Here is a 26,456-nt window from a genome sequence, read left to right on the forward strand (position 1 = left end):
AGTTCTATTATTCTGCCTGCCTTAAAGGGGTATTAAATTCTGCTGTTCTGCTACATATTCCTCTCATTGAAAGACCAAACTATAAAGGGTCCTCTGTTTCATGATCAGAAGAGCATAACCAAGATTAGATAATGAACACCTTGGTGAAAGGTATAATTTTCTTTCCACTAACTCAACATACGAAGCAAAAAGCAATTGCCTAAATCTGTGTATGATTTTCTTAATGCAACCACTGGTTCACAATTATATTTCCTCCTTACAAGCACAACAGTGACAAAGACTACTTATTAGGCTTTTCCCCATCTCATGAAGAACCATTTCCTCTATCCAAAATTTTGGAAATGGCAATATAAATGTCATCCTTCTGTTGTTCTCTTTCATCATGTTTTTGCCTCTGGGACAGAAAAGCCTACTAAGAATACTACATCTTTAAGTAAGAAATTATCTTGATTTTCAGCTTGAATCCTTTTCAGTGTTAAGGTCATTTACACAGCATTTCACCACCTACCTAAAGGTATCTATCTCAACTGAACACTTGAAAGCTTTTCTATACCATAGATACATCTGGTGCAACTTCTGTCTTCAAATATGCACTATGCTTGCTAATTAGGCTCTAAGGCTTAATTGTAAAGTGTAGGGTTTGGTGACAAAGCTGGAATTACTGTTAGGAAAGAATACAGGAGTTTTTCTCTCCAGACAGAAATTCTTATCTTGTGGTAGGAAGCAGAAAAGAAACTTGCTGTGAGGCAAAACCAGAGCAGATGCATCAAGCCTTCAGTTAAATGGAAAATAGTCCACATTCAGCAGGAAATCAGGAAACCTCAGTTTTCTCTGCAGATCAATTACTACGTAGCTGCTTGCTGTCACTGAACACTATGATTTCTATTCTCAACTTGTATGACAGAAGTAATCTTGCTCATCTTCCTAAAGAGAGTCAAGGATTAACCAGTGACAAATGGGCTGAAAACACTACGGAACTACAAAACTACTCCTAGTATCGTCACAATCTTATCCCACAATCTGAGTTAAATGCACCACCTATTATTGCCTTTTGAAAAGGCTCAGAACAACTTTTCTACCTTAAAAAAAAAAGTAGTAAAAAACCCAGTAGTGCCATTCACAAACTCTAGCATCCATCATTCCCTACCATCATAAGTCTTTTCTGTAACTGACCAAGGATGAGAAATACAGTAATATAGAATATCATCAAACCAGAAGACACTAGCAAAAAAAAACCCCAAAACAAACAATTCTGAGTGTCTCCAAAATCTCATGTATCAGGCAATATTTGCCTGAAGGCAAGTTTGGAACTAACACGTAGAGCAGAGTCAATTTAAGGAACTTGATATGCACTATATTAAGTAAGTAGCTACAAGTAAAAATTATTGCAGATTTGCTTTCCTTTACTTGTTCAGAAGAGCTCTGGTGCAAATCATACCTGTATTACGAGAGGAGAGACTTCCACCATCTCTGTGTGACTGGCAATAAGAAGTCCTTTTCAAACCAGAGTTTAACAACACAGGAGATGTGGCTTCAGGCTGTTCAGCCTCACAATATGCAAGTCACATAACTTAATTAGAAGAGGTACAATCTGCCAAATCATCAGTGGCCACAGCGGGCATGAGCTGATTGCAAAATTCTGTGAGGCTATTAGTAACACTCAGACTCACAATATGAGACTCACAACTCTACACTTGACACAGACTTGCATTTGTCAGCTGTTGTGGTAGGCCTGATAGGCCCAAATTAGGCTTATACATGTCCTGCCTTGCCTAGGCATGCTTTTCAGCTCCACCAGAGAGGCAAGCATGGGAAACTGGACACAAAAGAACCTGGAGCCACTGAGTCTGGCCTGCCCTGGGTCCTGTGGTGTAAGGCACACACACTTAGCTTGTGCCTGCCTACTGCAAGGCCCATGCTTTTCCCAAATTAGGGAAAAGCAAGCCTGTGGCTTTGCTTAATATGGTCAGGTTTGGCTAACTGCCATCCTGATTGGCTATCCTTGTGTCCAAAGGGCAATTAATTTTGACCCCCATTGATAAAAGGAGATATGCAGGTGAAGAACCTGCTTTTGCTTTGCTGCATTTTGCTTCCCTGCTCTCCCTGCTGTGCCCAGCCCTGCTGTTATTGCACACTGCCTTACTGCTTGCCTGCTAAACTCCACTGCTGCCAGTTACCAGGAGCAGACCCTGGATGCCTGCACACGATTGGCCTGTGTGGCCAGTGTGACATTGTGCTGAGACTGCACCACATCTGCCTCTGCACCTGAAGGTCCTGCTTAGAATTCCTGGACATATACACAGATCATCCAGAAGAAGCCAGGAGACAAGGTCAGAGATTGTCTGCGTCCTGTCCCCAGAAGCCGGGAAAATTCAAGCCTCAATGTCCAGCAAGACAGAGTCCCCTGAAAGCATCTGGGCACTGTCTGGGCTGTGGCTAGCCCCCACAAGGGCAATAATAATTTGTGAGTAAATGCTTAAATGCCTCTTTGTAATTCTCTACTGCCTTCTGCCATAGCAGAAAGACCTTGAGCCCATCTACCGGGCAAGCAGCTTATTGACTACAAGTGGCGTTTGACCACGGGAACCTTCTCTTCCAGTTCAATTCATGTTCACATATTTTGCTGGTTATTGATAGATCTAGATATTATCCATAGAATGTTTCCATGACCATGTCAGAACCAAAATATTATTAAAATTAGTGGTCAGGGGTGGTGAGAGTTCAGAATAACAAAATGAATAAACAATATTAATTTTGGAAAATATCATCTTGCATCAATTAATTTCCCCTCCCCAACATCAGCTGATAAGCACCTACCTGGAATTCGGATTTTGAATTTGCCACTTTGGCCAAAGCCACCATCTATGACTCCATCTTCTCCTGTAGATAGTTTGACTTTCAGACCCACAAAAATGTGGATGTTTGTTTCCTTTTTAAACAACGAACGACCGATCACACTGTAATCATCCATCACCTGCAAAAGAAACAGGGCTTCATGAGTCCACAACCTAAAGTGACAAGAAAAATATAACATACACTAAGTTTTGTGATTTCTACCACTCTGCCCTTAGAAAACCATTTATCCACAAATGAAAAAAACTTCTACATGAGTCATATGAACTATTGAATTTAAGGCAATTTGTGTCTAAAATCATAGAAGACTTTATGAATTAGTAGATTTCTGCTTTCACCTCTTTTCTAACACAGGAAGAGCAAACCTGCATCAGAATATGCTGTAAAGATCAGTTAATTAAATTCTCTTTTCTGCTTTGAAACCTTTCCATGAAAGTCACTTAAGCACCTATGCTCACAAAAAAGTTTATTCCATTACTTACCCTACAGCTAAGTCCATTATCACCTACTTGAACATCCTCTGTCTCTTAGCTCCAGACCTGCACTCATTAGCTCTACTACTAAAGAAATGACAGAATTACTCAGAGCTTCCAAATAAAGCCTTTTAAATATTTGCCTTTCCATACACACTGATTTGTTAAACTAAAAGCCTTATGACCATTGCATCCAATGTTAATTTCAAGGTTTGTAACCCAGTGGGCAGAACCATTCACAAGCTGAATTCTTAATTAAGTTATCAGGAACAAGAGGTAGCAATGTTGGTGGGTAAGGGAAGATAAACAACCCTCCCTTAAGCATTACAAAGTATAAGGTGCAGTCAAGTGAGCCTAATCCCATAGGTGTGAATATCCTTGTATACCTAATGCCTGGAGTTACTCTACCTCATAGCCACACAGAACATTTATTTACTTAGAGGAAATAAGGAGATCTTATTTAAATCTTCTCAAGATTGGGTTTTTTTTTGGGGGGGGGGGGGGGGGGCAAAAGTTGCAGGTCGTCTTCACATCTCAGAAATTTTTAGGTAGATCAAAAGGTTTCAAAGACTAAAGTGACTTGGAACAGCAAAGAATTATAACCCAGCTTTGAATGCTTCTCTTTATTCAGCTTAAATGACAACTCAAAATATGGCTGGTTTAATTAAGCTGTTCTTCCCTGAAGCCCCATCCACAAACAGGAGAGCATGTGCAGACTCAAATCCCTAATAGTCTTACTACTTTATCACATAGGTATGCTTCTATTTTAACGTCAGTCTCAGTGGGGCAGTAAATCTGGCATCAGACATCCAATTTTGTTTTTAAATAGTGTTTACTCATTCATCTATAAAGAATCTGGAAAGGGCTGAGCAATATTAAGAGAGCACTGGCAGCACCTTGTCTGTCCCAGACTACAAGCACTTGCAGGATGAGAAACATCTACAACCCTTCTTCCTTCTTTCACATGGAGAAGACAAGAGTGCAGACAGCCCTGCTCCCAGCTGAATGCAGAGTTAAGGCTGTAGGAAAAAAACAATCCAATTTCTCCACAGCATTCACTGCTTGAACATCCACCCCTCATCTTTTCCCAAAAGGTCATGTTTCTGGTTGTGCTGTATGGTTGGTTGGGTTTTGGTTTGCAGGGTTTTTTTGGTGTCTGCCCTCTCATACCCCCTCAACAAGCACTGCTTTAAAACAGCCTGTGAACCATTAGCAATAGTATCACTGCTTGGCAATCTCTAGCTTAAATTTAAAACTGAATGATGTCTTTTACTCCAGCCACTGATAATAGATGGTAGCAGAGAGGAAGATAAGTGTTCAGGTACACTTACCTTCCTTTGGGTCTGAAATAGAAGACTAGCAGAAAATGAAACAGTTCATTTCAACCTTACACCCTCAAAACCTTCATCATTTTTCCAGTGACATTAGCTGGTGAAACAAAAATACTGCTTTTTCCTATGAATCTTTTCTTCCTAAAACAAGAATTGCAAAACTGAATGTCTCCCTCCTCCATCTTCAGCTATGGCCTTCTAACCCCTGTGTTTGAAATACAGTCTCTTATATTCCACTGAAGATCTTCCATATATCTATTATTTTTATAGTTATCTCCCCAAAATGGCACAGGAAGCCAACTTTAAAGACAACATAAACATCTTTTATTTTTCCAAGAGCACTTCAAAGTTATCTTTAACTTAATTAAAAACGGAATTACAGGGCAAGCAATCATACTAAGGCTAGCATGGTTCACCTCAGAGCCTTCCCAGCAAGGCTGCCAGGAAAAACTCAGAAGTATTTCTGTGAACAAATGTTACAGGACCATACTCCTTTGAGTAAACTGGTAAAGATAACCTAAAACTGATTTTAACAGCACCAAAATTACCACCATTTAGGGATGCCATATTCCTTTTATACCTTTTTACTTTAAAACTTCTCATCCTTCTATAAGGAAATGTACTTTTTAGGGTCTTGCCCTTGCACACACAGTTTAGGGAAGTAAGGGAAGGCTCCAGTCGCACTACTCCTTTTAGTCCAATACTCATCAGCTTAGAAAGATCTCTCCTTGATTGCTGTGTTCTGTCACTGTTATTGCTTAGGCAAGTCTATAGGCCATTCGAACTACAACTGTTGTAGCGATGCTGAGATAAGTGATTGGGGACTTGCCTGAGTGTTTGGAATAAAACCTTTGTGACCCAATGTGTCAGTCTTGGATGCTAAATACTACAAATCCCATTCTGTGTCATCCACACACACCCCTCCTGTTATCCTATCACCAATTTATCCTCGACGAAGTCTAAGGACAAGGGAGGTTATTCTGCCTCTGTACTCAACACTGGTCAGGCCACACCTGGAGTACTGTGTCCAGTTCTGGGCTCCTCAATTCAAGAGAGATGTTGAGGTACTGGAATGTGTCCAGGGAAGGGCATTAAAGCTGGTGAGAGTCCTGGAACACAAACCCTATGATAAAAAGCTGAGGGAGCTGGGGGTGTTTAGCCTGGAGAAGAGGAGGCTCAGGGCTGAGCTCATCACTGTCTACAACTACCTGAAAGGAGGCTGTAGCCAGATGGGAGTTGGTCTCTTCTCCCAGGCAACCAGCAATAGAACAAGAGGACACAGTCTCAAGTTGTGCCAGGGGATGGATGGATGTTAGGAGGAAGTTCTTCCCAGACAGAGTGATTGGCATTGGAATGGGCTGCCCAGGGAGGTGGTGGAGTCACCATTCCTGGAAGCATCACAGTATTATCAGGGTTGGAAGAGACCTCACAGATCATCAAGTCCAACCCTTTACCACAGAGCTCAAGGCTAGACCATGGCACCAAGTGCCACGTCCAATCTTGCCTTGAACAGTCCCAGGGACGGCGACTCCACCACCTCCCCAGGCAGCCCATTCCAGTGCCCAATGACTCTCTCAGTGAAGAACTTTCTCCTCACCTCAAGCCTAAATTTCCCCTGGCACAGCCTGAGGCTGTGTCTTCTCGTTCTGGCACTGGCCACCTGAGAGAACAGAGCAACCTCCTCCTGGCCACAACCACCCCTCAGGTAGTTGTAGACAGCAATAAGGTCTCCCCTGAGCCTCCTCTTCTCCAGACTAACCAATCCCAGCTCCCTCAGCCTCTCCTTGTAGGGCTGTGCTCAAGGCCTCTCCCCAGCCTCGTCGCCCTTCTCTGGACACGCTCAAGCATCTCAATGTCCCTCCTAAACTGGGGGGCCCAGAACTGAACACAGTACTCAAGGTGTGGTCTAACCAGTGCAGAGTACAGGGGCAGAATGACCTCCCTGCTCCTGCTGTGTTCAAGCAAAGCCTGGATGAGGCACTTAGTGCCATGGTCTGCTTGATTGGACAAGGGCTGTGTGCTAGGTTGGACTGGATGATCTTGGAGGTCTCTTCTTTCAACCTGGTTGATTCTATGATTCTAAATAATGAGAATGCTTGACTTAAGAACTATGACAACTGATCAGTTTCTTCAGTAATCCAAATAGGTGAACGAAGAGTAATTGCTACAGAGGAATCCTTGTTTTCTCAACTGTAAGATCATGCTAGAAAAATTAAGTTCACTCTTTCTTTTAGTCTTGCTTTGTAAAAAGGCACAGAAATGCATGTTGCTCTCTCCAAATGAAACTCAACACTTCCAATTACTTTACTAGCAATTTACCTTCAATCACTGGATTTGAAGTTAATCCCCTTCGAGTTCTCAGAACATCTACAATGGCAATCACTTTGCCTATTAGCTGAACAGCCTTTTGGGAGATCTTTCTGCTATTCCCTCGAACACTCTTTTTTATCCGGGGTGTGTGTGTATAAAATATTATTAACTTAAAAAGCCAAATGCCACGAAGACAGTAAGGGATACAGAGTCTGCTCTGAAGCAGCAGCAAGGGGCCTAGCAATGAGGGCAGACTAATTTTATTAACTTCAGGGAAACTTCAAAAAGCTTTAGGGCTTTAATGCCAGACAGAGACGACCCCAAAAGTCAGTTTAAGTGCTGCATAAACAAAGGATTAGGGCAAGAAAAAGCTGAAGGCTCCTTGCACTTCTTGTTTATATTGTCATATGACCTAGCAGGAGTGGGAGAGGGCTGCCTCTCTGACTTTAATCCCCCACGGTGTACAGTGGCGTTTCAGTTCACTGACCTACATTAGGATAATATTGTTTTAAATTTATGGGCAGAGGTGCAGCATCAAACTCACTTAAGGACTTGAAAAAAAAAGAAAAGGGGTGGGAGGGCTGTAGAAATGCCCAGAACAGGAAAAAAAATGTTCTGGCTAGGAGAGTCTCCTCCTCTCACTTAGGTTAGATCAGCAGCTTAGAAAGGGATTTCAAGTTCAAAGGGAATGTCTCTGTTACTCTTGTTTTATGGCTTAGAGCAGAGGACACAATAGCACAGAGTTTATGAAATATCCCTTCCCACTTGGCTTCTGTGTTTGCAGGAAAAAGTAAACAGCACCTACGGTTAAAAGTGAACTAAGTGCATCTCTGGCACGTAACCCTGCTGCTAACACCGAGAAGTTCGCAGCAAAAGTTAACCACCTCACAGTCTCCCCTCTAAGCCCTGCTTATGCTACTGTAGATCGCTTGCACAACCACAGCTAAGGGTAGGTGCTGGCGTTCAGTGCAAACCAGGGTGTAATTCCAAGGGAAAACAACTCTGATTTCCCTTTGAGCAAGGATAGTATCACAGTATCATCAGGGTTGGAAGAGACCTCATAGATCATCAAGTCCAACCCTTTACCACAGAAGGAAGCAATTGTTCCGCCTGTTAAACCACTCTCAAAGATACCTGAAAACTTACCATCATCTGAACACCCTCCCAAACAACACATTTAGTGAACAAGCAACTCCATCTCTTAACATAGCTGTAGAAAAAAAATAGGCGGGGGAGGAAGAGGGAAATCAGAACAGAAACAGACAAGAGGGAACAAAACGAGGAAAGGTTTGAGACAGAAAGTAAAAGCACTTAGTGTTAAAGGCTAGAAAGCGACAGAGGAATAACAACCTTCTCTGATTTAATCTAAAATTATATGGTTTGAAACGGAAATAAACCAAATTTTCTTAAAAAGGATAAAAACCAGGTCTGAGGCTTACTCTCAGCAAACTGATAAATGGCCCATTGAAACCGAAGCAGAAAACAATGGGAGGGGAAAAAAAGAACAAAAAGAATCTATGACTAACACAGAAAATACAAAGTATATTTATTGCCTCTTTGTACTTTAGAAAAAGTACACTTGAGACATCTTCATCATGACCAGTGACAGCTCATTTATTTCTAGAAAACAGTTTCAAGCACTTTCCATTTCTGTGTCAGAAACAGGAATATTTGGGAGGCTGCAAATTCCTGTTTGGTTTTTTTTTTTTAATGACAGTACACGAGGTTGCAAAAAGGGTGAAGGAGAAAGGAGCAAAGATTTCACTGATTATTGGGTTTGCAGTTGTTTTGACTGTCTGAAGACTGTTCTAACTCACAGCTTGCTACTGAAAACTAGGTGGACCACTTGGTACAAAGACTGATTTGGTCAGCCACAGGGTTTCCTAAAAGGCTTACATGTGTGGGCTCCAAAGATCTATTCTCACCGTTATCCAAGTGAACAAACTCAACTCCTGCCTTTCAATGTTCATCCAGGAGGAAACAATGGAGATGAAAAGCTCATCTCCTTCAATATTCTCTGAAATATCCTTCATATCCACTAACTCAGCTTTCCAGATGTTTTCTCTCATATCTCCATGGCCTATGTTTCTTGATTCTAAGAAGCATCTTCCTTTCTTTACCCTTCTTTTGCCTTTTAAGTAAAGGGACAACTGCATTTGAGAACACCTAACAAGCAGCCATAAACACCATCCACTTTGCCGAGCATTTTGCCACCACCTATAGCCAGGCTAAAACAGATACAGTAGTGGAAAAGTAGCCTTGAATATTGAATCAGGACAATAATTAAGAACTGCATAACCAGACCAGTTCAGATTTCAAAAGCATCACCTGGCATTCCCCAAGCACACTCAGGGTACAAGCAGGTCATTAACTTCATCATGCAACTTTACAGTGCAAGTTTCTTTCACCTCTTCGAAGTTGGGAAAGGCTGAATCCCAAAAAGCCTAGTTAGGAGCACATTCGTTTTACTGAGTGAGAAGAAACTGACTAATATTATGATTTTATTAATCTTTACACCAATCTATGCTGTGTTCCCTTTACGCATCTCCAGCCCTGGCTTGAACTAATATGAAGAGTGAAAAAAAACCTAATGCTTACTATGCAAGCACAGGGCACAAAAGAAGCTGTTCTGTAGAGCAGAAGATCTGTAGATACAGAAGTCTTCACCTATCCTTAGAAGGTGGATGGAGAAAGGATTGCTAAACTAAAGAGGGCTCATGCCAGACTGCAGTTCTGAGCAACATGAAGGACTCTGGTAGCATCTCCAAGAGCAAGATCTTAAACATCCAATAGAAAACAAGAGTGAGAACTGACAAGTTTCATTTGGAACAGTACACAGATCCAGCATGTAGCAGCAGGTGACAGTAAGTTGTTTCTAAAGGAAACTGCTCAGATAGCTTGGGGAGGGCAGAGAACAACAATAAATAGAGGTTTACAAAACCCCCACTGGAAATGAAACAGTCAATGATGACAGGCCTGCAAAGCAGCTGCCTAAAGCAACTGGTGCCAAGAAAGAGCACAGACCTGACTCTTGACACAGACTCACATTCCCCTCTGAAGACACTGCATGGCTAGAACATGGGGGGATGGAGCCAAGCTAGAGGAGGGTAGATTTAGATTAGACATTAGGAAGAAGTTCTTCTCCATAAGATTGATGAGACACTGGAACAGGTTGCCCAGGGAGGCAGCAGAAGCTCCATCCACAGATGTTTTCAAGACCAGGCTGGATGTGCCTCTGGGCAACCCAATCTAGTAGAACGCGTCCCTGCCCACGACAGAGGGGTTGGAATTAGATGATCCTTGGGGTCCCTTCTGACCCTGATAATTCTCTGACATACAAACATCACAGGTCTGTCCCCTCCCCTAACGACCTCCAAGTCCAGCATGTGGATCCTCTGCCCAAGGCCCAACAGTCTACCATGTCTCCTAGACAACATTTTCTTCTGCCATGTGGTTAACAAGCATTAAGTCTGTGCTGCACTGCTGAGTAATTTTAACTCAAACTCTAGGGAAGGTGTACAGTAGAGGGATGGTTCCAGTTTAGTAATATGTAGGTTTAGTTTTACATTTTTACTTTTAAAATGCCTAGGAAATTGCAGAATTGGATACTTAAGAAATGCCAGATGTCCACACAACCTTATTCATGTCCCTCTTTGATATGCCCCACCACGTAGTCTTTACATGACCACATCCAAAAAACTTTCACAGGAATCCTGCCTTATTAAGTGCACAGGGGAACAGAATTAATGTTGCATAGGCAACTGTAAATCTGGTATTTCCTAACTTTCAAGCGCTTGATTTTGCAACCTAAGTAACATTCTTAATTTACTTTGGTATCCAATAAATAAAATGGTATATTGGTTGCCTTGCTGACAAACTGATTCCCCCACAGGTGACTCTTACACAACCTCAGGAAAATCAAGACCAGCTGTCCATACACTTGCAAGATCCAAAAGCATGTCTGCATTTTAAATTTAATAATATAAAAAATAACCATAGGTGTTACTTAAACCTTGCAAAATTCTACTACCCACTCACGTGGAGCAAGCCATGCTTTTGTTGGGGAGTGAACAAAATGCCATTTTTTCATGTGAGCAAGCAAGCAGATTGTAAGACTTAGCTAGGACACTTTATTCTACTGTGGTGTCGGTCAGTAAGCACCATCATTCTTTACTCAGTACTGCTTAACAGCAATAGTATTTCTATTTAATGAGCACATAGCCCTCCCTTACTCTCCCCCCCTTCCCCACTAAGCCTCTCAAACCCTTTTACTGAGAAACTAACCAGCAGCCAATAAATAAATGCATCTTTTTGACTCTTATTTTACAGTGCATTTTAACTAGTGAAATGTGCTGTGCACTTTCATTCACCTGATTGCCTTCATCTCTGTATTATTACTGTATTTAGCATACCATCAGCAGCCAAGCAGAACCAAGCAAACTCATGTTCAGACTTCAAAGCAGGAAAAATATTAATTGTGGCGTCTGCATGTTTACAGTACATGGAGTGACAGCCACCACTTCTCCCAGCTAGTTACAGAAGGTTCTGCAGACAGCCCAGGTGACTGCCTGTGCCTGCAGGCAGCATTCAGTCAGTTTTCACTGTTCAGTCTGGCCTTTTTACTCACTTTATGCTTGTATGAGTCTGGCCTGGCTGATGCAGTGTTTTACTTGCTAACCAGCTGGAACACTACAGTGTCACTGTGAGAAAACAGCAGATGAAACACTAGCCCTAGTGAGTCAACGAAACATCCTTTATCTAGAAGTTAGGTGGAAGAATCTACCTGACCAGGTAAAATTTACTTATCTTCATTGCTAGCAGCACCCTGACCATGCAACAAAATTCAAGGAACAGTGCTTCTGTGGCAAATATTTTAAGTTCAGTGTACAGGCACAACTCTGAAACAATAACTGATATTCCTGGTAAGGTATCTTGAAAGGATACCAGTGATGCTCACATAGGATCCACTACTCAATATATCTTTCCAGACAGGAATCCTCTGGCACTCCCATATTAACTTACATCCCCTCTAAACACAGGCAACCTCCTCAGAAGTCTGGTCTCATCCCCTAAGTGAACCACATCAGATGTTCCTGTTCACTCATGGGTGACTGTTTTCTTCCTTTGCACCTTCTTTCGCCAGATTGGTGCACGGTGGTTGAGCTACTATAAATTTGACAAGAGTTTGTATAGTACATGTTGGTGTTTTTACTCAGCCATAAAGAATTAAAAAGACAAACTATAACTAATAATCATCTAAAAGATGTCTTTTTCACAACCACATCTTTTCAGAATGTTTAGCTCCTCGAAGGATAGTCTGGGTCTTTGCTGGTCACCAACAAATTTAAATGCCATTTTCTCAAACCTCCTGCAGTTACTTACTAGCAGTACTCATCTCCACAGTATCTCAACTCCCCTTCTGAAAGGTCAGAAAGATCTAATAAGAAATGGTGACAAAGACTATTTGACCACTCTTGTTATCCTGCTGCAAGAAGCAAAACCAGACCCAGCTCTTTAAAAAGATACTGAAAGATAAGCCTTTTCTTTTCCATTCAGGCTTCAAAAGAGATGCTCTGATAAAAACCCTGGTAACTTACCCTGCTTTCACACCTTGCTCCTTCTCCTTGGATGACACCAATACTCAAACAATTAGTATCATGTCATTGTTAAGCAGTAAGTGGTTCTTCCATCCTTCAAAAACTGAACTTCATAGCCACCTGATGGCCTTGGTCCCCTTAAGATTAGTGCACTAAAAACCCCCCACCAATATCCAGCAATGCACAAAGCTTGAGGACAAAGTGGTTACAAATAAAACTGGGACATCCCACAGACATGTGACATGCAATAGCAAACTGCTGAAGAAGCAAGTCCAATGTGATCATCAACAAAAGAGTAAAGCCTAAGAGTAAGGTGACTTAACAACAACAACTTTAAAAACTTTGAAATGTACAGAGATAATTGATTCTTCTTACTGTCTGAGGAAGCAGAGAAAGCATCTTTAGGAAGGACAAGCCCATTTTCATAAGAAAACATTCTGCTACGCTTAAAGTGGGAAACAGTCACAGTTGAGACATTTTTCACTACACAAGCCTGAAAGTGCAGAAGGTGCAGCTTGTGCTATACAAGCAAGGCAGAGAGCTTTCCTTCTTTTGTTTCTGCCACAGTGCTACTGATTTATGAGCATCTTTGACAATAGGACCCTGTGGCAACCATCCCAAGACAAATCCTGCTTGTGCAAACACTTCCAAGATAGATATTCTGACTGAGTCACACAGGAAAACATGATGCACTTCTACAGTTCACCTTCCACTTGAAACTCTGCACTCAACCTGTATGGCCATGGAAGCCAAAGAGCAAATAGCGTGATAAATAGAAAGGATTTATCCCAGGAACTGAGTAACTGCTTCATGAGTCAGACTGGAATTATTCTGCAGTGCTGTGTAGAGGTAAAATTCAGAGAGGAAGATATTGCAGAGATAGTGCTAGGACTAATGTAAGTCTCTTTGACCATATAACTGCTAGAGAGCTGACTGGTGAGCAGCCTGTCTCCAGAAGCACAAGACCACTGACAACAGTTGCTGTTTAATTTGCTTGTCTCAGACTCCAAGGGCTGCTGACCTGCTATAGTTCAGTGAGCCCATCTTCACAGCCACAACCACAGACAGATTCAGGGGAACAAACCTGCCTCACAGCACTTCATTTGCCCTTTTTTCACCAAAATTCCCACGTCACATTCTTTAAAGCAGCACTGGTGTTCACAATAGCACTCAGCATTGCTTTTACATTTTATCAGTGTAAGCCATTTGTTGCCAGCCGAGCTCTTTTTCCTATCAAAAGTACATCTGTCAGGCAGCCAAGGCTTTGCAAAAATGAAGTGTCCAGAGGGCAAGAGTCTCTGCCTCCACATAACCAAGCCAAAAAGATGCTCTTAACAGAAACTTCCTTTCACTGAACCTCTCCCCTCCTAGTCCTCTCCACAAGATAAAACTGGACTACTATTTTACACCGTTTTAAAATCGTCGAGTTAAGCAAACACAAATCTTTGCCAGCATCCCCTTGTTTGAGGGAACAGCAGATTACCATTTTCCTTGAAACTAATCCCTAAAGACTTACTCTAAACCCCAAATAAATCTGGTCTAAAGCAAAACAGGAGCATTCACACACTGCTACAGCAGTTCAGAATCATCAGATAAAGTCGTAACTGCAGTTCGAATCATGCAACTTTTTCCTAACCAAGATGGAATCCTAGCATGTTTAGAAGCAAGTGTTCTGCACTATGCATCTCAGACAATGTTGTAAAGATGAATTTCTCAGATACCACAGCAAGAAATACCTAAAAAGTTTTTTTTTTTTAAATAAACCAATAGATAAGCAAGGGTGGGGAAAAAAGAGGCTCAGAGATACACTGCAGACAGGTAAACTCAAAGATCAGTAGTCAGGCTTTGATTCTTTCTCTCCTGGAGCAGCAAGCAGTACAAAAAGAAGTGCAAGAGTACCTAACAACTTGAACATCATTTGATTGGAAAAGAAAAACAGGAATCTCAGGAGTGAATTTTCACTAAAATGTACTGATCCAAGACCTTTTGCTGGTTTAAGTATGCTTCTTTTTCTTACTTTTTAAAATACATTGTTTACCCAGTTCCTGGATTTGATTTCTATGTGAGACAGCAAAAATGATGCCCTTGCTCTTAGAGAGCCAATCCCCTCTCCCCTAGTCTTTGAGAATAAATGTTCTTCTTTTATTCAAAAATTAACCTTAAAATCCAGGAGGTGCCATGCACAAGGGTACAGAAGAACAGTGCTGTGATACTGAAAGTTAATGAATTTACAATTCTTACTATTGCGGCAGCGCTCTGACATTAATCAGAATAGGAATGTAACGCCAAACCATAAATGCCTGATTTCTCTCGGGTAAACTGGTAGTTAAACTGCAGGGATTTTTTCAGTTCAGCAAGTGAAGAGGCTTGGGAGAGCTCACATCAGATTGGCAGCAGCATTTTACAAAGCAGCGCTATCAAATTCCACTACAACCCAGTTATGGGAGCGTGTTTCCACTCGGCGCTGAACCCGTGAAGACGGACATTACATACCCCTGCCTCCCTCTCAGGAAGCTATGAAGCTAATTTTCCCCAGCACTATTCTCTGGAGGAAAAGTTCACTTCTTATGAAGTTAACATGTATTTTTTAATTATAATTATTATTTTTTTTCATGCCTCCCCAGGGAAGGTGAGAAGGGGGGGGAGCTCCCTTGCTCAATAGAGGAAGAAATTTTCCTGTATCAGTGCCAAGCACAGACACCCTAAATTCAGCGATTCTAATCTCCAGCCATCCATCAGCAGCAGGGTGGGACCAGCTGATTCAGATTTTCTATTAGCTGGCGACTTTGTGTACTAAAATAAGTCACTGTACCACCCAACTGCTCCTGCTGCTCTCCACTCTGCACAAGCACAGGCTGAACAGTAGCAATCTCGACTGGTGCCGTAGCACTCCCGCAGCAGACTCTCTTCCCACCAACTCTCCCAAATGCCTGCGTGCTCCTGCGACTATACCCCATGAGCATTTCTTTGCTGTGCTATACTCTCAGCACACATCAGAGAAAAGGACATCTCTGAGTACCTATAGTACCACAACACAGACTCTGAAATCAAACCTAACCTGCGGGCAGACTATTCAATGGCAACTGTTCACGTACAGGGCCAAGTAGTAATCATATAGAGAGCGATGAAAGCCCACACAGTGCATCACACAGAGTGCTTCATGTGACACACTATGAAGGCAGGATGAAATAATAACATCTCCAACTCTGTATTTTAAAAGGCATGGGAACATATCAAAACAGTTCACTAATACCTTGGCCTAAAATAACTTCACTGGTCAAATATTAAGTAAGTCATATATACTGGTTTTTTTCTGGACCACAAAATAAAATATGGCTAAGCTTATTCTGTTGTTTACATTGTAAAACTAATAGCAGGATATATAAGATGGCAAAGGATTTGAAGGTAATAGTAAACACAACCAATTAAAAATGCATGACTGAGGCTAACAGCAAACTGTTAACCCAGTGAGACTTACACAGCTAGTACTCTGCAAGTCTTCAACTCTCAAACTAGTGCCATGCCCTGGGAGCAAAAATAAAGAACCCAAGGCATGTTTCTTTCTGTTAAAACAAAAACACAAGCAGCATGTGTCTCCAAGGGTCACACAAACTTCTGTTCTTACCCCAGTTGATACAGTGACAGAGAAACAAAAGCAGCTGGTAAGCCAAGTCTCCCTGAGCATGGGCCATGCACAAGCAAGTAAACTTTTAGCAAAGACAAAAGGCAAAACTTTCACAGGTTCAGTTGGCTCTGGAGCATCAAAACTACTGTTATCTGGACACATGTATTGAGAATAGAGCTTCTCTACAGCTTAAGGACAGAATACTTTGGACCTGTTGCTTTAGTTCAACATTACCATCAGCCAAAGCAAAAGGCAGACAGCAATTTCAAACAAAGGAAACCATCCACCTGCCACCAATATCTTGAAGAGTGACTGCTGATTTTGAGTGTCCTGGATAACCCATATTAAGAGACAAAACTTGCAGATAGCTACTACAGAAACTGTTCTTCCAACTACCTTCCTTGCTAGTGACAAAACTGGTATCTGGAAAACCATTGCAAGCTTGTAGTTTCTTTGAAAAGAACAGCCTTCAGAGTCAGCACTGGAAACTCAAAGAAAAACCTCTTCCAACAAGCAAAATACCACACAGAGAGCTAAAACAGCAACAGAGAAACCTTAGGGACAAGAGGAAAAGAAGAGCTGCCCATTTGTTCTATTAATAGAGTGAGGCATTTAGAAAAGAGCCTCGCTAACTCAGAATCATGTCCTAACAGGAATCTTGGTTTATTTTTTACTGTTAAATTAACAAGGCATTCAAGAAGTCTGCACAATAAACTGCAAATGCGGTCAGGTATGCTGAGTGTTTAGTCTGCTATAGCAAAGTTATGCAGCGCTCAACACAGCTTTATGGAATTTGGAAAAGAAGTAAGAGTGCAAAGTGTTTTGTTCAAACAGTAAGGTTTCAGATAAGGAAAATAAAAACTAAGACTTCATTACCCAAAAGTTACTAGAATATTTACCACAATAATACATCAAGTGAATGTTTGCTAACATTTATATCAACTCTGCTCATTTCGTACAATCAGTCAAGGTTGGAAGGGACCACAAGTACCATCTAGTTCCAAGCCCCCTGCCATGGGCAGGGACACCCTACCCTAGAGCAGGATGGCCAGAGCCCCATCCAGCCTGGCCTTAAACCCCTCCAGGGACGAGGCCTCAACCACTAACCTGGGTAACCCATTTCAGGCTCTCACCACTCTCATGATGAACAACTTCATCCTTACGTCCAGGCCGAACCTACCCATCTCCAGCTTTGCTCCATTCCCCCTAGCCCTGTCACTCCCTGATAACCTGAAAAGTCCTTCCCCAGCTTTTTTGTTGGCTCCCTTCAGATACTGAAAGGCCACAATAAGGTCACCTGGGAGCCTCCTCTTCTCCAGACTGAACAGCCCCAACTCTTTCAGTCTGTCCTCATAGGAGAGCTGCTCCATTTAGACATCAGCAATTAAATTATTTATGTAGTGCACATTTTCACCTAAATTGTTCATCATAATAAATTTAATTATGGGATGTATAACCAAGCAGCTCTCTATGTATTACTGAAAAGTAACCACCATCAAGATTAAAGAGCAACGTAACAGTATCAACCACTACAGACAAGTCACATATCATAGAATCAACGAGGTTGGAAGAGACCTCCAAGATCATCCAAGTCCAACCTATCCCCCAGCCCTATCCAGTCAACTAGACCATGGCACTAAGTGCCCCATCCGACAGGAAGCAAAAAATCCCAATTAATTTTTACTGTAGATGCTGATTCCTTCAGGAAACACCTCTATTTTCTGCCATAATGAGGTGGGTCAAGTACATACACTCTAACAGATTAACAACAGGGACACAACATGTATAGGTCTAGGCTGGATGTTAAGAGGAAGTTGTTGACAGAGAGAGTGATTGGCATTGGAATGGACTGCCCAGGGAGGTGGTGGAGTCGCTGTGCTGAAGCAAAGCTTGGATGAGGCACTTAGTGCCACGGTCTGGTTGACTGGATAGGGCTGGGGGATAGGTTGGACTTGGATGATCTTGGAAGTCTCTTACAGCCTGGTTGATTCTATGTATTAATCAAGACTCCAAGTTCTCCATGTCATGAGCTTCATCTCAACCTGAGCATGCCTCAGATGTGCAAGCAAGGCACCTTGAAGGAGATCTTTCTGCCTGCTAAGATAGATGTTAAGAATGGAGGTTCTTATCTAACAGAACATGAATACACATAAAAGATAGTGGGGTTTGTGTTACTTAACATAATGTCACTTTGTTTTTACTGTCATTACAGTTTCAGCATACTGCAGAGTAATTGTGTAAACTATGTCCATGGAAAGCTGGAGATTTTGTCAGCTGGGAAGTGAGCAGATGAGCCTGCTAGGGAGGTACACAAAGTCAGCAAGTTTGTAGGAACAGAACAGCCAGATGTCAAAAGGATCAGCAGAAAAACAGCATCAAATCACACAACATTGAGCTGAACTAACTAGCTATTTTAAATCAACTATTTCTGACAGTTTGCAAGCAGACAAGATGCAATACACTTGGTGTACAAACATAAGCCAAATGTGTATAAAGACACCAGAACAGTGAAAATTCTGTAGTCTGCCAATATATGTACTTGCACAGAACAAACAGATTAAAGAGACAGCTTACCCTTTCCACTTGTCCTTCCTTGTGCTTCAGTTTGTACACTTTCAGCTTTGGAAGGAAAGTCTCTGCATAGTTTTTGTCTTCCATGCCTTGGAGCAGTACTCCATGGAACGCTAGCCTGCAGGTATTTGCATGAATATCTGTATCCAGCTTGGAGCCGATCACAAGGCACAGTTTAGGACAGGTAACTGGTTTTTCAAACTCCAGCAAAGCCCACTGCTGTCTTGGGAGCTGGGCTTCTCCTACCTGGTCATTTCCTTTGCTCTCCTCTGAAGAATTTGAGTCCTTAGACAAATATTCCTCTTGATAAAGATAATCTTTATCAAAATCAAAAACATCTTCTCTAATTTCTTCATTGAAATCAGCAGGGGCTGGACTGAAAAACATCACTCTTCCCATAACTGTTTCATGACCAACTGTGATGTGGAACTTGGCTTTGGTCTGAAGAGCTCCTCGAAAATACTGGATTTTCTTCAGGGAAATTATGGCAGCATGGATGGTGTGAAGTGATTCTGGGGTGCAAATCAGGCCTCGTTCCAGCAGTTTGGGATCAAACTGGGTGACACAGATACCTACTCTGTCACCCTGCATAGCATAAGTCACAGGAGTATGGAACATCTGCATAGATTTTACTTTCTTTGTCACCTAGTAAGGAAAGAGAAGGAAAAAAAAATATTAATAGCACAAGAGTGCATCACAAACAGAAAGCCACACATCACAGCTCCCTGCTCTTGTCAACGAGTGACTTTCCTAGGAAAGTCCACAATTCAAAAAGCAGAAAGAAAACAGAGAGAACATATCTCACATCCTTTAAAATTACCACAGGTTTGAGACTGTAACAGAGACTGTATGATTATCACAGCCACTATTACAGTGATATTTGCATCACGTGTGCTGCAATATATATACACTACCTGCAAACCAACAAACCAATTCACACCTTGGAACATGTTACTTCATGGAGTCCCCCAAGCACCCACACCGTCAACAGCATAGCACCATGTGCCCATCTGTGCACCTAACTGATTGTCCTGCAACTCTTTTTACTACATCTCCTAGCCTATGACAGTCCATAGACTGGAGTAAAAAAAAAGTCCTGAAAGCTTTCTTCCAAAGATTTGGATGTTCATAACCATATGTTTGGTGTTGCTGTGGCTAAAACGTAGCGTTCTAGTTGTTAGGATTATTGTAGGAATGGCACTGGCTGCCACTTAAAATTTATTCAGCTGTTCCTAGATGCTAGAAAAGTTTGACTTCAACTTGTTCCCAGGTTTTAGGTTGTTTGGGTTTGTTTTCCCCCAAGAAGTTCTCAAGAACAGATGAGTGAAATAAGGCTTTAAAGATGAGCCTAGGCTCAGCTCGATCAGACTAAACAAGTTTAGTCTAACAAGGCTTCATATGGACTTTTATTTCAGTTCTGCAAACTGCCCTTTAATTCCTCACTTCCCACCCCACCAAGTCTCACATAACCAAATGTTTTCCCTCACAATACATTTATGTTGCCATATGTTGTATTCATATTAATGCTGACTGTATGGATAGGTTACCACTCTGCTTGAAGGTCTTACATTAAATAGCTTTTAGCACCAAAATGATATTTTTGGCAATTAAAATTGTATTTAACTCCTAAATAAATACAAAGTACTTGGACGAGAGTACTTAGTACAGAAAAGTTATACACAACATACTTTGAAAGGGCTGAAACCTCAAAATTCAGATCCAGGAACTGAACCCTCCATGGGGATGCTCCATTCAAGAGCCTTATTCTTCAGCATAGGTCTTTATATAGTATACACTGTACTGCAAATGCATGCAAAACACCAGAGACTTATTCTTTAGCATAGGTCTTTATATACTACACACTGTACTGCAAATGCATGAAGAACACCACCACCAGAATAGATTTCAACTCTCTCTAGCATTTCTTCTCTCTCCCTTTTCCTAGCACTAATTCAATCCATTAGTATCTGTTCTATTCAGCTGGGACTGAGCTCAAATCAATCTCCAATGATTACACGTGCCTTAGTAGCCCAGCTTCTAATCCCAAAGAGAATCCCAAAGCAAGGTATTGGACTCTGCAGATCTGGGCTTCATCATTCAGGTTAGACAACTCAAAACAGCCTGGAGAAGTTAACCTTTCTAATTTTAATCACAGGCTAATTTACTCACAGGATGACACTAAAAACCTTTGCTTTATTTCCTGCATTTTGGATGCAGTGCACATGTAGTAACAAAACTCTTTATCACCTTTTCCATAAAGTCTGCTACCCGGCATCAGAGAAATCTTTCTATGCCTATTTCAAACACCACAAACTATGCAACACTAAGAGAAGGCTGAAGGAAATAAAAAAGAAAGAACAGAAGAAAGTAAAACCTCAGAGGAGAATGAGCTGCAGAATCTTAGATCAAAAATAGAGGAGTAGAGAAGTCTATTGGCTGAACTACAAACTTCAGCAAGCAGAATAGAAAGGGCTTTCAAAATACATCACTGAAAAACTGGTCATGTGCTGTAAATGGAAAGATTTATGGGGGGGGGGGGGGAATATATATATCTAGCAGTTGCATGACTTCTGGAAAGCAACAAAAATCCTGCATTCCTTCTTGAAATCATAATTATAGAAGCAACAATGGCTATGAGCTTCACCACTATGAATAATTTTTGAGTTCCCTGGCCCTCTGGCTGCTAACCAAAACCAGAAGAAATGCTATTCTCAGACTAACTGAAACATTTTTCAAATTAAATGCCCTATCAATGCCTGTGGATCCTTGGAGATGCCACAGAATGTTACAGGAAAGAAGAACAAGAGGATTGTTCATCAACTATGTTCATGGTCTAGCTGATTAGACAACGCCAAGTGATAGGTTGAACTGGATGATCTTTAAGGTCTCCTCTAACCTGGTTGATTCTATGATTCTAAGAGAAAAGCCTCCCACTAAAAAGCCAGGACCAAAGTATTTTGGTGTGATCTCAGTTAAGAACAATGTCAGAACAGGCTTAAAAAGCCATTCTATACACTCACTAGGATTCCAATTTCAAGCATTCTTGTACATCAGGATATATCCATTATTCTTCTTAATACTATCTAGACGAATTGGGGAGAAACAACTTACCACATTTACCTACATATCTCCTTAAAAACCACTAAATGTTTTCTAAGCATACCTGTTTCAAAGAAATAATCAAGACTAGAAGACTGAATTTCCCCATATGGAAAATACCAGCCCAAAACATTTTGAAAGGCCTTCTGTGATTTCCCATGTCATAGTGCTGGCAGTAAATCTTTCAGCCTTCTACAACCACGGACAAGGTGAATAGCTGACAAAAAGTAAGGGATCTTCCCACTAAGGAATATTCCAGCACTGTCACTTCTCAACACAAACCTGAAGACAGAGAAGAGATGTACGGAATTGTCTATCTTAAACAGAGCTGTAACAGAAAGATTTTCTTTTAACCTTTAATATTAATAATGTAGTTTATGCTACTACTAACTAGGAATTGCCCATTTAAACAGTAGAATTATTAGAGAAAATAATTTTACTGTCTCTAACATGGTCTACATATATTCATCTGAAATATCTTTCCAGAAATCAGATGACATTTGAGAACAAAAATTATGCTTTAAAATGCCTATTCTTATGTGCATATACTTAGAATACATCTTAGTTGTTAATTAGGTATCTATGTGTAGTGGTTTGGGTGTTACCTGCCCCCTACACATGTTGGAAATCATCCAGACTAGACTCAGCTGGCTCTGGAAATTTGAATGAAGCTTATATTTACAGCTTAGCACAGTATTCAAGCAGATATTTACAATATGTACAGTTATAGACAGAAATATACAAGGTAAAAGGTAATACAGAAACGCAACTCCCCTCCCAGAAACCTGAGTCCCCAGGAGGGGCTCCCAACCACCCTTCCACCTTCTCCCACTCCTCTACCTTACCCCACACATTGCCTTATGCCCCAAGGAAGAATGGAGGGTTGGCCAGGGGGGGTTAGGAAGCAGGTGGATTAATCAGAGACAGAGAGTGAGGTTAGAGAGAAATGCAGCTCAAAGCCCAGGCAGTGCTCAAATGCCCGAATATCTTATCTATGTTTATACTCTTGTTCTTATACATCTCAGCAAGCCTATGAGTGAAGTAGACATCACCAGTTTCCCTTTCACAGCCTGTGATCTAATCCTTCTCACTAAAACATTTTAGCTAGCTTCAAACTGGCACACTATGAAACATTCCTCCAAAGTGCCATGTTTACTCTCTCCTTCAATTAACTCAAATCATTAGGCTTGATATATGTGACGTAGAGCCCAGAAATAATGGTCAGAAGGAGAATTAAAAATTACTTTTCAAATATTCACTTCACAATTACACTTTTTTAATGAGATCTGCAGTTCTCAGGCACAGCATACAGAACTGGCTTGCATCAGAATGCTAGCTGCATTCTTCCACATTTCTCAAGAGTTAAACTAAAGAGTATACAATTGTAAAGTGTCCCTAATTAGAGTATACAATTGTAAAGTGTTGTTTTCTATGACAAAAAGCTTGCTGTAATTCCTATGTGTAGGAGAAACCTTGCAGGGAGGTATGGATAAAGGATTACCACCCAGTGTTGCAATAAGCTTCACCAGGATAGTTCCTGTTAACACATTAGCCAATGGTACTCTTTGTCTTGGCAATGCAAGCTCAAGAAAAGTTTTGGACCTTATGCTGCCCCCAACTCTCTCATGGGAAGCCCTCAAACCCTGGCTGCACTCACCCTGAGATTTAAGAATCACTTGATTTCTTCACAGCTGGGGTTGTTCAGCCTGAAAAAGAGGAGGCTCAGCAGTGACCTTATTACTATCTACAACTACCTGAAGGGAGGTTGTAGCCAGGTGGGGGATGGTCTCCTCTCCCAGACAACCAGCAACAGAACAAGGGGACAGAGTCTCATGTTATGCCAGGGAAGGTATAGGCTGGATGTTAGGAGGAAGTTGTTGCCAGATTGGCATTGGAATGGGCTGCCCAGGGAGGTGGTGGAGTCACCATCCCTGGAGGTCTTCAAGAAAAGCCTGGATGAGGCACTTAGTGCCATGGTCTAGTTGACTGGACAGGGCTGGGGGATAGGTTGGACTGGATGATCTTGGAGGTCTCTTCCAACCTGGTTGATTCTCTGATTCTAAGCTTTCAGCTAAGTCTGCTTGCCCTCAGACACATGAAGGTAAAGACAGGGCAGTACTTAATCTACTGAAAATCAGCACTTTGTGCTGACCTATCCAGTACCTTGCAGATTACTTAATCAGATCATCTATATCTGATCCAACTGTAAACAGTTTTCCCCCTTATATTCATGCTATCTACTCTTGTATCTAAAGTTCTCATAGACATATCAGAGGACAGAAGAAAAGTAAATGGGAAGAACACAATCAAGTCCACATACTTTTCCCCTACATGTTCTCAGCACTAGCAGTAACCATAAAAGCACACAGCCCAGAATCTTAACTGATCACAAACTATATTCTAAGTGCATAACACATAGGAGTTAGAATCTGGCCAGGAGAACACTAGAGCTCACTTAGGTGATTGGAGGGGTAGATTAGATCCCACAAGAACTGAGTTGGAATTGTACCTCCTTCAAAAGGTCAGACACAGAACCAGCAGAGAAGTGAATGACCTGCACCCACTAGATCAAGTAACAAGAGCCATAGGAGCTTTAAATCATCAGCTTCCTGTTTTCAGAGCAGACCAGGAACATCCATACAGTATTTCACTCCATTTTGCTCTGACCCCAACTGACAAGAGACATTTGTCCATGGTTTGAAATACTCCAAGTGTAGGGTTTTTTCCTTCAAGAGACTGAAGTACATAATTGAAATTCATCTTTGTTTTGTCTGCCCTTTAAAATACAAACCTGGAATCACTGAAAAGGATGCAACAAGCCCCCAGTATTAGATTTGTTTCTCTTATACATATCTAGTTTCCCTATGTAAAGGATCTCTACAAGTCACAGCACAGTTCTAAACTTTCACATATTTTCTTCAGCTTTGAAGCAACAGAATTTTCAAGTAAGAAGTCAGGGCTGGATCACTCAGTCCACTCACCTACCAACAGAACAACATCAAATACTTCAGAGTACTGTGTCCTAGCAACAGGATTCTGTGAGACCAGCTATGACCAACGCCTTGGGCTTATTTCTTTGCACTGATTTTGAGCACCCAATTTTTGTCCTCCAAAATGCTGACAGTAAGCCAGCTTCTAACTCATCTTGTCCATGAAAACAGCACAGGCCCATTTTAGCAATCCATGAAGCAGAAATATGTTTCACTCTTCTTTTGGCAAATAAGGTATTCAGACACAAAGTACCAATACTGACTATAGCTTTAAGAAGACAGACTTCAATGTATATAAGTAATATAAACAAACATGGAAAATGGATACTATTATAAAACTGGCTACAAATTTCACCTAGAAATTCACTCACATTTTGTTTTTCAGTAATGGCACAAGGGAATTGATTATATCTCATCATATAAATCAATAGCCATGTGTTGAAACCTTACATCATTTGCAGAGGAATTTGCTTCACTTCAGTTATTTGTGTAATCACATTAATGTTCCTAAAATATTATGTAGAGGTCCATAAAAAGGGTGAAAAAGAAGTTGTTTGTGGTCAAATGCAATTAAAAAAGATAAAACAGAAATCAGAAGCACCCAAAGAGTTCAGCCTTTGAGATAAACAAATGTATTCAATAAGAGAACCCATTATTTGAAGACCAAAGGAAAAGACCCCTGAGATTTTTCAAAGCAGTTTAGTACAGACTAAGAGAAAACAGGATACACAAAAAGTCCACTAATAACTCTTCCCCCAGTATGTAATTTTCTTCTCCTTTATTTACTAAACTTCCATTATCAACAACATGTCACTGTTCATAGCTTCTTTGATAAGAACCCAGCCACCCTGCTGCCTCTCAATACCGTGAGTGCATCTTGATAGGAAAGACACAACTACCTTATTTCCCACCAAGTTAAAACAATTAGTCTCAATTATCTATTAGAGAAAATGCTGATTAAAAACACAGTATTTAAAAGGAGCTTTACATATGTATAACAAAAAGAATCCCCACTTCAAATGCAGAGGACTCCAGTTTAAAATAAACATCACATCTCAGACCCCAGCTGCCAAAAGCTGCAGCTTTAAACTTACATCCAAGAAGGAAGAGGAACTGATAAATTAAGTAGCATTTTAGCCCTGGGGTTTAGAAATACATCAAGCACAAGCCTGGCTGAACCAGCACCCAAAGAGAGGAAAAAAGAAGAAAGAAACCACAAAACTTGATAAGCATGAACTGACCACACAGTGCAGCAAAGTGCCCAATACAAGAAATGCCACCTTAGTATCATCTAGTAGATGTGCTTCCTTACAGCCAAAGCAGAGCAGCAAACCTAGGCCCAACTGCTCTCCTCCCTATAGCTCTACAACAAATCCAAACAGATAGTAAGGCATCTCATCCTCCTGCTTCCAGCATCATCTCTTGGTAGTCAAAGGATATCAAGTCACACTATTAAAAATGCAGCCTGCTTGTCTGAAAGGCTACCACAATATTTTTAGGTTTCAGCCAACCCTTGTCAAAGAACATTCACTGAAAATAAGTAAAGCTCTACTTAAGGCATGACTGCTCTGACATGTACAGAGATTTTTCTCAAAACTCTCTTCTGA

General features: G+C 41.2%; 1 protein-coding gene across 4 annotated transcripts in view; it reads right to left on the bottom strand.

Moving 5' to 3' along the window:
* The window catches only part of EEFSEC (eukaryotic elongation factor, selenocysteine-tRNA specific), a 144,798-nt gene that overhangs the window by 45,041 nt on the left and 73,301 nt on the right, over positions 1 to 26,456 (bottom strand). For all 4 annotated transcript variants that reach the window (XM_064156795.1, XM_064156797.1, XM_064156798.1 and 1 more), the window contains exons 5-6: positions 18,764 to 19,405; positions 2,818 to 2,974 (exon numbers count right to left, since the gene is read on the bottom strand). In XM_064156795.1, the coding sequence (XP_064012865.1) occupies positions 2,818 to 2,974; positions 18,764 to 19,405 (799 nt within the window). The remainder of the gene's footprint in view (positions 1 to 2,817; positions 2,975 to 18,763; positions 19,406 to 26,456) is intronic.

Source organism: Pogoniulus pusillus, chromosome 16 (assembly GCF_015220805.1).
Source record: "Pogoniulus pusillus isolate bPogPus1 chromosome 16, bPogPus1.pri, whole genome shotgun sequence".
NCBI classification, from domain to species: Eukaryota; Metazoa; Chordata; class Aves; order Piciformes; family Lybiidae; genus Pogoniulus; species Pogoniulus pusillus.